General features: G+C 40.7%; 1 protein-coding gene across 1 annotated transcript in view; it reads left to right on the plus strand.

The window, feature by feature from the left end:
• Positions 1-16,004, plus strand: part of LOC144593848 (protein eyes shut homolog) — a 348,998-nt gene that overhangs the window by 212,951 nt on the left and 120,043 nt on the right. Inside the window, exon 13 of the mRNA XM_078399967.1 lies at positions 4,612-4,800. Coding sequence (XP_078256093.1) covers positions 4,612-4,800 — 189 coding nt within the window. The remainder of the gene's footprint in view (positions 1-4,611; positions 4,801-16,004) is intronic.

Consider the following 16,004-nt stretch of genomic DNA (forward strand, 5'->3'; position numbering starts at 1 on the left):
TCTCTCTTTACTACTTTAACCTGAAATTCAGCCTGATCTGTTGAGTTAATAAACAAGTCTTGTGGCATTGCTTTAAAAGGCTCGATAACTTATTCCAAATTTGGCATTTTCCTTTTTGATGCTGTAGGGTTATTTTTTAATTTGTGAATCCAGTCGAACCTTCCTGTCAGAAAGATATTCATGTTTGCTTTGAAAATTGCCCCATCTAAGTAAATGTCAGATAATAGACAATAGACAATAGACAATAGACAATAGGTGCAGGAGTAGGCCATTCAGCCCTTCGAGCCAGCACCGCCATTCAATGCGATCATGGCTGATCACTCTCAATCAGTACCCCGTTCCTGCCTTCTCCCCATACCCCCTCACTCTGCTATCCTTAAGAGCTCTATCCAGCTGTCTCTTGAAAGCATCCAACGAACTGGCCTCCACTGCCTTCTGAGGCAGAGAATTCCACACCTTCATTCCATAATAAAGACCCATCAGTCAGGGAACCTGGAGTTCACTGACCATTCGGGGAAAGAAAGTAATTTTTCCTTGTAAAGAACAAATTCCCACAGTAACATCATGCAATGTATTCTACATACAGTTTTTTTAAAAGGGGAATTTAATTGGTGGAAATGTTTTCGTGTAAGGACCCCAGGAGCATCGATGTACAGTTGGATCTTGGGATGCAATTCCACAGCTCCCTGAAAGTGGCAATATGAGAAAATAGTGCAGTAAAGAAGGCGTGTACAGTAGTATGCTTGCCTTTGTCAGTCAAGGCACTGGGTATATTATAGTTAAAGTGGAGTATTGTGTGCACTTCCGGTCACTCCATTAGGATGTTTAGTTAAGTTTAGTTTAATTTATTATCTTCACATGTACCAAGCTTTTGTTTGTGTGCGATCCATTAAAAATGCGATCCAATGCGATCCATTGCGCTATCGTGTACCGTTTTTGCTGTATTTCAGGAACGTACTAAAATGCAATATATATATCTAGATATATATATACGCATATATATACTTATATATAGATATATATATGCATATATATACTTATATATAGATATATATATATGCATATATATACAATATGAGAGTTTTAGTAATCTATTGATCAGCTCAACTCTTAATCTTCTGCACACAAGGGAAATGTTTGGAATTGAGTTTCAGAATGTATGCCTTTTATCCCAGTATCATTCATATGACTCTGCACAGTTTCCCTTCCAGTATCAATATATATGGCTAGTGAGGTGTTGCCCAAAAACAAATATGAAACTGAATCAATCGGTTTAAAGACCGACTCCTGTCCACCAAGAAATTGGGCAAGGGAAGAATTTTTCTTCCAATGTATCCCAAGGGGAAAGTGCTGGTCTTATTGAAGATATACTGTATGTCAGTCTATTCGGCTTTATTTATTATTTTTTCAGGGTATTGTTTGAGGACAGCATGTACTGCCCATACTAATTGCTTTTGAACTGAGAAGCTTGATAAACAATTTCAGAAATTAGTATTAGTATTGTACACAAAATTAACCAATTTGCTGATTGCATGAAAATTGACTGCTATATTTCTTGCTTTACACTGGAAACTGTTTTCTAATTAGGCATTGGTGGGAAAATGCTTTGGAGCATTCCGAGGTCATGAAAATTCCACAAAAAAACAAGGACTTCCTGGTTTAAATTCAAAGGTCTCATCAGCATCATTTGAATGTCTACACAGCCATCTCAGGAGAACAAATAGAAGCAATCTGTCTGGATTAATATCAGGAAGAGTGCGGAGAAAGCTAAGCAGGAAAGAGTGCAGAGAAAGTTTGCAAGGATATTGCCTGGTCTTGAAGGCTTGAACTATTGGGAGAGGTTGGGCAGATAATGAGTTTATACCTTTGAGTGCAGGAGGATCTGGGGTGATCTTATAAAGATGTATAAGATAATGAGGGGAATCGATAGATTAAATGCACAATCTTTTATCCAGAGTTGAGGAATCAAGAACCAGGGGACATAGGCTTCAGGTGAGAGGGGAAAGATTTAATGGCAATATGAGAGACAACGAGGGGCAATGAGGGAATATGAGGGGGAACAAGCTGCCAGAGGAGGTAGTTGAGGCAGCTACTATAACAACATTTAAAAGGCATTTAAACAGGTATGTGCATAGGAAAGGTTTTTGGGTCAAAGTGGGACTAGTGCAGATGGAGCATGTTGGTTGACATGTGCAAGATGAGACGAATGGCCTATTTCCGTGTTATAAGATAAGACCAGAAAATACTGGAAACTTTCCACAGAACAGGCAGCATCTTTGAAAGAAAAACATTGTTAATATTTTAATGTTATAGATCCTTCAAGGAAGATGCTTCCTGACCTGTTAATTGTTTCCAACATTTTCTGGTTTTATGGAAGATTTCCAGCATCTCCAATTCATCTTTAAATTTCCATTTTCTGCCTAGTTTCATTTTGTCCTTGAATCCTGGGCTAAGTTTGCAGAAAGTTCTGAGGAAATGTGTGGAGAATCTTACTCATCCTCAGTATATCCCATTGTGCTTTTCATCCAATGGATAAGCCAGAAAGTCAATTTGTGGTCAAAGTTGAATTGTTGAACTTGTCGTTTGCACAGAGAAAGCACTTCACAGCAGTTAATATAAACTAAACCCAGGCAAAACACTGAATGGTAACATCGATGTTGGCTTTTAATGTAGCATGGAGGCACAGTGGCGTAGTGGTAGAGTTGCTGCCTTACAGTGCCAAAGTCCCAGATATGATCCTGATTACCGGTGCTGTCTGTACGGAGTTTGTACATTCTCTCTGTGACCGCGTGGGTGCTCCGGTTTCCTCCCACACTCCAAAGATGTACAGGTTTGTAGGTTTCCATAAATTTGTAAAAATTGTCCCCAGTGTGTAGGACAGTGTTAGTTTATGGGATGATCGCTGATCGGAGCCTGTTTATGTGATTTAAAATAACATAAAGTCTAAAGGTGGTCTTAAAGGAAGAGAGGATGAGGGAGACATAGGCAAGGACATGGTTACCAATGGTGAGATGATAGTCATTCACCTGTACTATATCAACCACTTTGACCTCCTTTCCTCCACCTTAAAGCTCCATCAAATGATGTAATTTTTGTAACCAAGAGCTGGAGTTATGAGTAAGCACTGTAAGAAGTTTGGCAAATTGTCTAGCTCTGTACCCTTTCCAATAATGAGGCAGTGGTCTTACTGGAGATGCTAAGTTTTGGAGGTACTTTTAAAATCATATGCTTTGCACATTTGCTACGATGCACATAAATGACACGGGGGGAAGCATGTAGAGCTTGCTCACAATGTTCCAATTATAATTAATTCTTCAATTGCCTATTCTGTAATTCTAATGCCAGTAATCTAATGCCATCCCATTCCAAGCATTAACGTGTCTCTCCTTCATCAGCTTTTCTTTAAAAGCCTCTTAAAAATTAACTCTTTATCTCTGTAACCTCCAGTCACTCTGCCATAACTTCATATTGTTCCAATTGTGGTCATTTTCTCATGTCCATTGTTGATTGTGTCTTAGGGTGGTGGGCCATGAACTCTAGAGTTCATTCCCCATCCCTGTCCCTTTCTTCTCTTTTAAAACATTCACAATTGTTTCAATCAGAAGTGTTAGGATTTTATTTTCAATGATAAAGACTTGATTTAAATGTGTGTTGTTGGAACTGATGCATTAGTTGGCCATTACCTTGGTAACAGGAAAGCATTTTGGGATACTGCACTGTTGCTATGGTTACATCAATTTAAGTGTTAAATATAGTCTGAAAACAAACCAAAAAGTTTGCTTGCTCGTAACTGCATAGAATTATTTTTGGACGGGGTTAAGTGGCAGAAGATTCTAAATAGAAGGAAATAAAGTTTTATTGTAAATGCACCCTCACAGGCATCTACCTTTCCCCTTGCCATAGAAATACTTGTGGCACCATCTCTTCCCCCGGATGATTACTGTGTAACTGCCAACGGTAGTTTGCTCCCCTGTAAACACCAATGTGAATTTATTTCTTCTATTGTACAATTCAAATGGTTAACACAAACATTTGGTTTGATGAATCTAGCTGTTCGGTATCTACTGGATCAAGATTCATAGATAGGGACATTGCCTACGGTAATAAAGTAGATTAACTCCTTCTGTTAGTGCCATTATCATGCTCTGCAGAAGCATGATCCCACCAACGTTTCCCAAGATTTTCCCCACTTTCAGCTGACCTATCATCAGTGCATGCCTTTGGCACTGACATTTAATAAGTGGGTATATCTATGTCTGGGTTTCTGGCATTAACATAGAGTGCCATGGTGAAGGAAGATATTAGAAACCAGAAGCAGCAAGTGAGTTTATTTAATCTAATCTGCTCTTGTTTCCATGCAATATTAGTTCCTCCTGGTGATAAATCATGAGTATAAAAAATGGCCGGGTACGTAGAGATGGGAGATAATGATTAATCGGAAAACTTGCTATGAGGTTATTCATTTTAATTACCTTTTTCACAGCTACAGTATATCATACTAAAATATGTTTCCATTTAGTGATCTTACCATGTGACATTGTTTAATGGCAGCTCTCCATTTTTTTAAATACTGTGATGTTTGACACCTAACACACATTTCTTTTGTTCCAGATGTCTGGCCATCAATTATTCCCTCTTCTGTACATGTTCCTGACATCTCCCTGACAACCGTCTCCATAGCAACCACGGTGTCTTGCGCAGATAGTCCTTGCCCGGCTGGGGCAACCTGTGAGGATTTAGACATCGGAAAAGTGAAATGTCACTGCTCATCACAACAAGGTGCAGAAGGCTGTAAAGCAGGTACAATTATTTAAAGCATTGGAGTATATTTTTTTCTTCTCTGCTATACAAATTGCCCAACTGGTTTACAGAATGACCATTTCCTTCAAATAGAAAAGTGGGGAATAATTCCAAAGGCAATACTGGCTAATGACATGGCGGGGTATGCTGCTGGGTAAGAGTTGGCACATGTGGAGCATAAATAACAACATGGCCTATGCATGGAAAAACATGTTTATGCATTATATATTCTTAAGTAATACTGCCCAAATCTAGACTGCTTATTAATTATTCACATTGTGATGTCTTCAGAATGCATGAAGATACCCACTGGTGATTAGATTGAAGGCCACCAGCATAATCAAGGACGAGTCTCACCGTGGTCACTCCCTTTTCTCTCTTCTCCCAGCAGGCAAGAGGTACAAAAGTGTGAAAATGCATACCTCCAGATTTAGGGACAGTTTCATCCCAACTGTGATCAGGAAACTGAACCATCCTCGCACCAACTAGGGAGTTGTTCTGACCTACCATCTACCCCATTGGAGACCTTCGGACTATCTTTAATCAGACTTTACTAAACGTTTGTCTTGCACTAATCGTTATACCCTTTTTCCTAGGGACAGCTTGATTGTAATCAGGTATAGTCTTTTCACTGACTGGATAACACGCAACAAAAAACTTCGATACATGTGACAATAATAAACAAAACTAAATTAGTTACCTTTCTAAGAATCCCTGCATTACAGAAAATCGCGTTAGAGAAACAATTGTGTCAATGAGGAAAAGGAGGGTTAGGGGTCAGAGAGTTTCAGGCACGTAATAAAGATGTTATTTTTCCTGTAGGATTTTGAAATATATAAATCTTTTTAATAGCAATAAGTTTATTTTTGTTACTGCAAGGCATAGTTAAAAATACTAAGGGCTCTATGTTACATTGCTTCATAGAGCATTGTTGCAGAAGTGTCAATATAAACAATTGCCTGTCAACATCAATGAAAATCCATGGTGAAACTAATAGCTACGTCCTTAAGAGACAAAGGTGTCTGTGGAAACAATATTTTTCCACATATTTTTTTCTGCTTGCCAATTTACAAAGTCACTGTTAAATGCTTCCCTAGTTCCTGATCAAAATCAGATTATTACCAGTTCGGCCAGTGCACGCTAATTTATTGGTGGTGTTATCTCCAATTAGTGAGCAGCACCCACTAGTGAGCAGCGTCAGTGGTTGCGGACAGATTCTTGTGCACAGGGCAGGCTGCTAGATCCATCGTAAGGCTCTGCAGCCAGCCTCTCTTGCTGGCAGAACTTCCAACCACACCTGATGTTTGAAGTCTGAACCAAAGACAGAATATGCTGGAAGTACTGTGTTGGAAGGAACTGCATATGCTGGTTTACACCAAAGATAGACGCAAAATGCTGGAGTAACTCCTGTCCTGCTGAGTTACTCCAGTATTTTGTTTCTATGTGGCAAATGTGAAGTTAATATGCGGTTAACCTTTCACCTGAAAAACCGAAGCTTTAACCATTTTTCTCTCTGCCTTGACTGCTGAGTGTTTCCAGCATCTTCTGCTTCTGCTTCTGCTTTAGCACTGCCCTCCCTAAGATTACTCTTTTTTTTAAATGCTCTCAGCATTTCCCCAGGTTCCTGATGATGGATCTCACAGAAGCAATCTACAATTTAAAGTTGGACACAACAGATGAATGATGTTGAAACCTGTGGTGCTGGGTTGACTTTTTCACATCTAGTCATGGCTGAGCGGGTATTTGTTGTGTCTATGATTCAGAGATTTGGGCATTGAAACCCCACTTCAGAGACTTAAGTGTAAAGGTTTATGCTGAGAGTTCAGGATTGCTGCACTCTCTGGTCCACAGTCTGGATCAAATGTTAAGCTGAGTATCTCAGGTGATTATAATAGATCCCAGGCCATTAGTTTGAAGAGAACCAGATAAGTTCTCCCTGGGTAGCCCAGATAAATTTTATTTCTCAGCAGCAAAAGAAATACAGATATGCAGCTCATTTTCTGTCAGAACAAGTTGTGAACATTTAAGGATTGTGTATTTCAAAGTACAAGTGTTTCCCCTTTGTACGAATGATCAAACTAATTGGTCTCATCCTCCTTCAACCTTTCCCATTGGCCCTGCATGTCTTTTCTTTTCCAAGAAGGAATTTAGTCCAGTGGTGACAGATGCCTGTGGGATGATGGGTTCAGTGGAATCAACACTGGCGATTTCAAAATGCGTACTTGCGGATCCAAGAATAATTGACACTTGTACATCAGGTTACTGAGATGGTGGGGTGAAAGCCATCGTCAATTAAATGTCTGAATGGATTCCCTTTAGTATGCATGAAGTTGGTTTGGGGCCTTAATCATTTTAATTCTAAGGCTTTGACTATCATACATTAACAGCCAGGAGGAATATACTTTGCAAAGAGGGATATACTTTGGTCGTCATATTTTCTTGGGACTATCCCCATTAAACAAAGCCGAATCTCAGAGCAGAGTGAAATACACATCCATGTTGTGAACTATGATTTGGCCTTTGATCCTGCAGGTCTAGAGAATCAATGGCTGCACCTTCTTGCCAGCCACCCTACATGTGGACCTGTGAAAGTGCCCTAAATTGCGTGTGGTCTTACCCATTGGATGCTGAACTTTAGTATAGGGATCTTTGACAACAAATTAGGGAAATAATGTATTTCTCATCGCACCTTGACTTCCAATCCGCCCCATCTCGGCCTACCTGGCAAAGAAGGACTATAAGTGATAAAGCCTCTAACAGCTATTTGATTGTGGTTGCTTTCCCAAGGTGTTTTGCAAGTCTGAGGTGTACTTTGCTGTGTGTGATGACTGCCAACTTTATATCCATCTGATGTTTATTTGGACCCAAACCAGTAACTGGACTACATTGAGACATCTTGTGGCGTTTCAACGTTTGGAGATGAGTTGCTTGCAGCATAGCTGGTAGCAACATTTATTTTGTTGCAGTGTATTTACCTAATCTGTTTGTGTGTGTTCCAAATATCTTTGCCATTGATAAGGTGTCTGCATAGAACTCGTAATATACAGTGTGGTGTGTTAATATACTGGGTTTTTTTCACTTTTAATGAAGAGAATTTAAATGTGGCATAAACTTGTGTGTTTGGAGAGCACATATACAATGTTGTGATCTATTGTGTCATTTGTGGCTGCCATCACATAGTCAAACTGTTGTGGGTTCAAGTCCCATCCCAAAGACTGGAGCACAGACAAGACTGACACAGTCAGGTATGCTCTGAGAGAAAGCCCCATTCTCCAATGACATTAAATTGAGTGGATGTAAACTCCTTTTGAAGAAAAGAAGAGTTATTTCTACATACAGAATAATATTTATGCAAACAGAAATAATAAGTTTGATTGCTTGATGATGATCACATTGCTGTTAGTAGGTGCTTGCAGTAGTCTTGTGATAGTATTTCTGTTAGTTCCCATTGTGGGAACAATAGCACAAGCCTTCCTACCGAGCTCTCGTAGTTGCAGCTCCTTTCTACGTGAAATAAATTAGTCCTGCTAACACGTTGGAAGGGACAAATGAATGCATTTGCAGTTTGACCTATGCTACATCCAACGATTGGATATGTGTCCTCTTTGGCGGACCACAGACAACAACAATCGTCATGTGCAGTGTTGACCACAGAGTCTTGAAATGGCTCTCCTTTACACTCAAGACAACAGGTGCAATCATCCCAGGCTCACAGGTTTGTGATTGCAACTTTCTCTCTCCATCCTCGAGCACCTATGGTCAGAAGAGTCTCACATAGCTATCTAAGCTCTCAGAAGGTAGTTTTCCAAGGTGTCAACGTCTCTCATCCTGACCATTGACCCTGTGCCGCCATTGCCTCCAGCAAATTCCAGACCTGTTTTGCTAAATTGTGTCCAACCCTGCTTCTCCCAAAGCCCTCAATATCTGACCAGTCTCTTACAGATCCAGGGCTCTCTGTTATCGGCACCTCTTTCGTTCTTGCCTCCTGTGCAATCCTAATTTTATTTGCTGCATACTGATCATCATGGTTTCAGTTACCAGGGGATAAACTGAATTAAATACCCAACATCTTTCTGCCTTTCTCAACCTCTCTCCCACTTTAAGTCAACTTTTAATATGTTTTGCTTTAATATGTTTTGCTTTGTACAAAAGAGGAACAAATATTTCATTTTCATGATCACATCACTGCTAAGCATATTGGACTATCTCCGTGTATTAAAGGTAAAATGTTGCTGTTCAGTACTATCTCTGTTTGGTAGAAACAGCATTATTCAGGTTTAATTGGCTGTTCTGGTGATAGAAAGAGCACTGATGTAGCTGCCTTATTTATATGAGTGAAAAGGGGTCAGTGCTCCAAATGGAAGATCACAATGATATTCAAACCTGACCCTCTGAGCTTATACGTGGGGAATACTAATTCTGCAATAACATTTCAAATGCAGGATCTAAAAGACAGTGGACACAGTTATTTCCTCTCTCTGTAACACCTCCAGTGTCGGAGAGAGCGCTACATTTATTGGACAGTCTTTGCTTTCCTTACAAATGTGTTTGTTTGAATTCCCTATTCCCCCCACGTACAAGGAGCCAACGCTTTTTCTAACATGGTTGCACACTAATTGCAAGTGTCAAGCTATGTTTTGACAGAAATCAAAGCAGCTTGCCAGAGGTGCCCCCATTACCAAACACCTCCATCCTCTGACCCTCATTTTATAAGATGGTTTTGGTTCATATAGAATGACATAGAATTGATAACACTGAAATAGGCCATTAGTCTAACTGACCGTCTGTAATACATACAAGATTCCTCCTTCTCAATTTAGTGCATCTCACCGTCTCAGCAAATTCTTTCTTATCATTCTCATTCGTCTGCCTCTGCTTTGGAAAATATTAAAATATTCTGCTTTGCTACCCTTTGAGTAAGAAAGATCCAAAGACTATAAACCCACTGATTCCCACAATTGTCAGGATTACACCTCCTCCCACCCTGCCTCTTGCAAAGATGCTATCTCTTACTTTCAATTTCCCCATCTCCGCTGCATCTGCTCTCAAGATGAGGCTTTCCACTACATCCAAGATGTTCTCTTTCTTTAGTAAACATGGTTTATCTCCTGCTGCTGGAGATGGATTCCTCATCCACATTTCCTCTGTGTCCTGTGGTTCTGTCCTCGCTACCCATACCCCCAGCTAGACCAAGGTTAGAGTTTTCCTGGTCCTTACCTCACACCCCACCAGCCTCCTCATCCAACACATAATTCTCCGACACTTCTGGCACCTTTAATGTGATCCCACAACCAGTCACATCTTCCCATCCCCACCTTTCAGCTATCCACAGATGCTGATTTGTCTGCAGCTCCTTGATTCACTCATCCCTTCAATCCAAAGCCACTCCCTTCCCACGTACTTTCCCCTGTAATCGCAGGAGATGTAACACCTGTCTCTATACCTCTATCCCTCACATTCATCCAGGAACTCCAGCCGCCCTTCCAGGTGAGACAGAGCTTCACGTACAAATCCTCTAACCTTACCTACAGCATTTGGTACTCCCGATGTGGGCTCCTTGACATTGGCAAGACTAGGGAACCATTTCATGGATCACCTTGGGCTTTGTCTGCCAAGGCTTGCTGGATCTCCCAGTTGCTAACCATTTTAACTCTCCTTGTCATTCACATACTGATCTTTAAGTTCTGGGTCTTCTCTGTTGCCAGAGTGCAGATGTGCACCCATTTTCCCACTATTCCTCCCCCCCCTTTCCCTTTCCCTTTCCCCCAACCACCTATATCCCTTCCTCTGGCTTCCCATTCCGGGCATCTTTACTCCGAATCTCACAGACTTTTGTCTTCTTCCCATCTGCCAATCAAAACCCACCTCACCTTTATCCACCTATCACTTGCCTGGCTTTGTCTGGTCCCTACCTCTTTTCCAGCTGACTACAATTAGTCTGAATAAGAGTACTGACCTGAAACATTGTCTGCCCTTGTTCTCCAGAGATCCTGACAAAACTGCTGACTTTCTCTAGCACTTTATGTTCTTTTTGTTTGTAAATTGGCATCTGCAGTTCTTTGTGTTTTCCAAGACTCAGTCCCCACCAAGAAATGAAATAATCCATTTCAGTTCCGTCCTAAATAGATGATCGTTATTTTTAAATAAATGACTATAATTTCCAGATTTTCTTGCAAGAAGAAGCATCCTCACAGCATACATCCCACCAAGACTCTACAGGAATTTATCCCACAACATTGGTAATCTTTTGTTTTGATTTCCTGGTCTTTCAGCTGTAGGTGCAGTCCAGGGGAGTTGAAAAGTTTAGCATGTCACATTAGTTGGTGACCGTGCAGAAATAAAGAAAAGTGTGGTATTAATACCCACTATACCACGGCGAACCCACATACCTCTCCTCATCATAACAAAGCATGAGCACAGCCTGCTCATGTGGTGATGTTTCCTGTACGTTCTGAGATGGATGTGTGAACTGGTTACAACCAAGGCTGTTGAACTATTCAGGGCCTTGAATCTCACATCATCAAAATCAGGTGGAGACCCTTCTTCAGACCCGAAACGTCACCCATTCCTTCTCTCCTGAGATGCTGCCTGACCCTCTGAGTTACTCCAGCATTTTGTGATACCTTCGATTTGAACCAGCATCTGCAGTTATTTTCCTCCTCATCAAAATCAGGAGTCAAAAGATCTATAGCATTAATACTCAAGCCAAAGTAGTGAAAAATTGGAACCATTGAAAATAGATGAGGATTTCATTTGGACTGGTGATTTCAAAATTAAAACAGAATTAAAGTGTCTGTCCCACCTCGGCGATTTTTAAGGCGACTGCTGGTGACTAGGCTGCCGCCGCACAGTCGCCGGTGTGTCGCGGTGTGTCGCGGGCGTGGTCATGAGTCGTCTCCAATGAGTCGTAGCTTTTCTCGGGTCGTCGAGAAAATTTCTCTCTGCTCGAAAATTTTCGGCGACAGTTGGCTTGACGCCAATGACCGCAGCTTGTTGTATCCTGTCGTGGGCGCTGTCGTAGGTTGTCGCCAGGTTGTCGCCAGGTGACTTTGGTTGTCGCCGGTGCTGATCCACCTTTTATAAGAATTTTGTTTGTTTGAATTAAGTAAATTTTGCTCATTTTGACCAAAGATTGATGTTTGAAGTTATTGTATTTCAGAGTAGTTTCTCATGGCATCTCTTTCAAATATTTAAATTTCATTTATTTTGACCAATAAAACAAACACAGACACAAGCATTGCACTGCATTGAAAAGCGAACTCTTTTAATTTATTATGACATTGCACTGCATTGGGTCTCTTCAGGGACAAGGGCTTCAACCACACAGACCTCTTCTTGGGCTTCTTCTTCCCCATTCTACTTGTCCTTCTGTCTTGTAGAATTTTAAGCACGAGGGCCACTGCAAGCAGCAGGGCTTGCATTTGGTGTTGGAGCAATGCCATCATATGTTGCTTCCTGGCAGTCATGATGCTGAATGATCGGAGACCCTTCCCAAACCCATTTTTGCGCCAAAATTACATGAAATGGCTACCGTTGTCATCAGTTGTAACCTGACAGGGTCGTAGCTTGTCGAGGGTGGAGGTAGGTTGACTTTGGTTGTCGTAGCTTGTCGTAGTCGCTGTCGTAGATGGACGTCGACTGGGTCGCCGCTTGTTGGCAGCTTGCCGTCGCCTAGGTGGTAGGTTGTCATAGCTTGTCGTAGGCATTGTCATGGGGGAGTCGTGGCCATTGTTGTAGGGTTAAAAAAAATCAAAGGTTTTTCGGCGATCTGCTACGACTTTGACAGTCGCCGGCAGTCGCCTTAAAAATTGCGGTGGGACAGGCCTTTAAGTTTTCTTCAAACGTTTTGCAACAGTGTAAATCCTTTGATACCTTAATCCAGCCCATTTTTATATGTCATGGAATAAAAAGTTGCATTTCTACATTTATCAGATACTTGCTCTCTTTTCTTTCAGTTGTTCTGGCGACTGAATTCCACATGTCTATCTAAAAGCCTCATCTATCATATCTATCATTTCTATTATATCTGCCTCTGCCGCCAAACCTGGCAGGCGATCCAGGCACCCACTATTCTGTGCGTGTAAAAAAGCTTGCTCCACACATCTCCTTTAAACTATTCCCCTCTCACCTTAAATCTAGTCTTTAACATTTCCACCCTGGGGAAAAAAAATTCTGACTGACTTCCCTACCTGATTTTATATACTTCTCTGCTCTTTTACCATTGCCATTGTTGTGATTGAGAATTGTTTGTAATACTTTCTCTATTGAGGTAATTATTTTCCCCTCCCCTCCCTTCTCTCCTAATTTTAAACTGAAAATGGACCAATAATTAGGATTTAACAGCTGGATGAACAGAGATGCTTTACATACTTTGGCTGTGAAAGAAGCACTATTAATCTTTGCCAGTGTTTTCCATGCAGAACATCACGAGTTAAGTCTCTGGAAAAATATGCCCAGAGAGCTGGAGGTTTATTGCAACCCAGTTCGGCCAGTGTTCTAGTGCTGAAATAGTGCATAAACAGTGCTGCTGAAATATTCTGTCATGGTGCATTGGGTTTTATGTCTAGCTTGAGTCTCTTGGTGCTCTTGAGCCGGATGCGAATTTCACAAAGTCATGCGATAGTCTGTCAAAAAAACAATAACTAGTTTTCTCTGTAGACATCACCAAAATAACGCATGATTTAATATGCGATAGACTGTGGCTTATACAAATATCTCACTGTTATTCTTTAAAAATGATAATGAAGTTAATCCAAGGAGGGTGTCGTAAGTGTATGCGCAAGGAAAAGCAGTATGATTTTATCCATTTAGTAACATGCGATTGCTTCAAACTTTCATCAGATGTAATTGACTGATATGGGCAAATAATGAGCAGAAATATTTATAATTATATCAGGCCTGCTTTCTTGTGATGAGCCAGAACTAATGTCTAATGGTTTGCAGTCACTCTGAATGGCACTGCTAGTTATTAGACAAAAGCAGTCGATAATTGTCCTTTCAATTAACTGCAATTTATAAAAAGTATTGGTTTATCTGGTCCAAAAAATCTATGAAGTCCAGTGCAGTTCATTTCATACTGAAGGTTGTTTTATTATCCACAACAATCTCCACATAACCCGGTCAGTCATGGTCATAATATTTTCGACAGGGCAGTCCTTTAAAAAGAATCTACCCAGGTTGATCAATAGTGAGGACATTGTGAAATTACATTTTGTCTTATGCAGCATGTTTTAATTTCAAAAAGCATTCAGTTACATTGTGATGCTATGAAGCAGCCAGAGAGGCAGACACAGACCAACAGAAAGACTCCGTCCATCCAATCTTTTCACCCAGCTTGAAGCCCTCACTTCTGGCAGCATTCTGATAAATCTATCCTTGGTACCAAAGTACAAAGACAGGGACTGACGGTGGGTGAGGAAAAACAAAGCAAGTTATATCTTTGGAATCTGCTTTTGCTTACGATTCCTTCATTTTGTTCGAGAACAAACAAAATGTTTAAGTCCCTGCATTTATTGAGACTAAGTGTTATTACCCTTTTTATATTTCCTGCATTTGAGTTCTCACTTTGCAGTGCAAACCATAGCCCTAAAAAGGACCAGCACTTCAGGTTGATAAGTCCCAAGGTTTCCTTAAATAAATATTTGGCTGAAATCCATTTTCTAGTTGAACCGTGTGAGGAAGCAAAAGCAGTGTTCTTGTCCTTCAAAGATTATGAGAGCAATTCCTTTTCAGCTAAGCTGGGGTAAAATGGTTCAGAAGGAACCTTAATTCTAGATTGAGATATTAAACATGCAGCCTCCATTAACTTCTTGTCCAGCAACAGTACTAAACCACATAGCATTGCAGTCATTGCATCATACATTAATTAACTTCTGTGTCATACAGAAATGTTAAACTTGGGCAAAGTTAGAAGCCACGCGAACCTGTAAACATTTAGTTGGATCGGGGCTGGTTTGCATTTTAATCCTAACCAATCCAAGTCCACAAGCCTTAATTCACTTGTTTAATTTTAAAAATCCATCAACCTCAATTTTGAAATGTTCACTGACCCTCAGCCTGGGCAGCATTTTGTGACAAAATGTTATAGATTTCCAATACCGTTTTGTTGAAGAAATACTGCCTGAAAACAGTCTAGCTCTAATTTTAAGGGAATATCCCTTGCTCTGCCGCAAGATTATTTAAAAATAAAACTAAATATCCTATATGGTTCATATAGTGAAGTGATACAAACAGTGAAACTGGCAAGATGACGGGTGGGGAAGGGACACAGAGAGAGGGAATGCAAGGGCTACTTTGCTACTAGGGCTATGTTCCTCCCTGGTCGTCTTGCTAGTTTTACTGTTGGTATCCCATCATTATCACCTCTTCAACAGCCAACAATGGACCATTGTGGGATCCACATTTCTTGAGACATTGGTGCCGGCTGTGAATAGTCTTGTACCTTTTCATACCTCAAGTTTCCCTCTCCCCTGACTCTCAGTCCGAAGAAGGGTCTCAACCCGAAATGTCACCTATTTCTTTTCTCCAGAAGTGCTGAGTTACTCCAGCATTTAGTGTCTATCTTTGGTGTAAACCAACATCTGCAGTTCCTTCCTACACATGAAATCATGGGGTGTAGTCCCCTGCCTTTTTCATGGGGTGCAGTTCCCTGCCTATGAAACTGTAATTCAGCTTTAAGGAGAAAGTTTGAGGTAAAGAGTAAGCTGCGAACATGGTGATTTATAGCAAGACAAAGTTGACCCAGGGTGAGCAGTTTTTGGAGGAATCTGTAATTTTATGATAATCTCTTCTCAGGGTGGAATGATTTGATTGAAATTGTTGCCCGATATGTTTCAAAGAGTTGTTGTAAGTTCATACAAAGTTCACAGAAGACCTCTCATTTCCTGTCTTATTTATTGGAATGACTGCACTGCGAGGAGCCCTGCTGAGAAAACCTCATTTGGTGCACTGAAAACCTATGCAATCACACCCTGCCTCCTGCTCTATTTCTGCTGGAACTCTGCAGTTGTACGGTTAGAAAAGTGCTGATTTGGAGTGAAGTAAACACCAAGTAAAGCGGCAGGAGGAGAAATGCTCAAAGTTTACTACAAACTTAAAGGTTACTTATCGCAACAAAAAAATTGCGACTTGCACAATTCCAAACTCCGATATCAGAGGTGAACCTGTATATGTTGTTCATTCAGTTTGGTGCCACCGATTTCAGG

Source organism: Rhinoraja longicauda, chromosome 5 (assembly GCF_053455715.1).
Source record: "Rhinoraja longicauda isolate Sanriku21f chromosome 5, sRhiLon1.1, whole genome shotgun sequence".
Taxonomy (NCBI): Eukaryota; Metazoa; Chordata; class Chondrichthyes; order Rajiformes; family Arhynchobatidae; genus Rhinoraja; species Rhinoraja longicauda.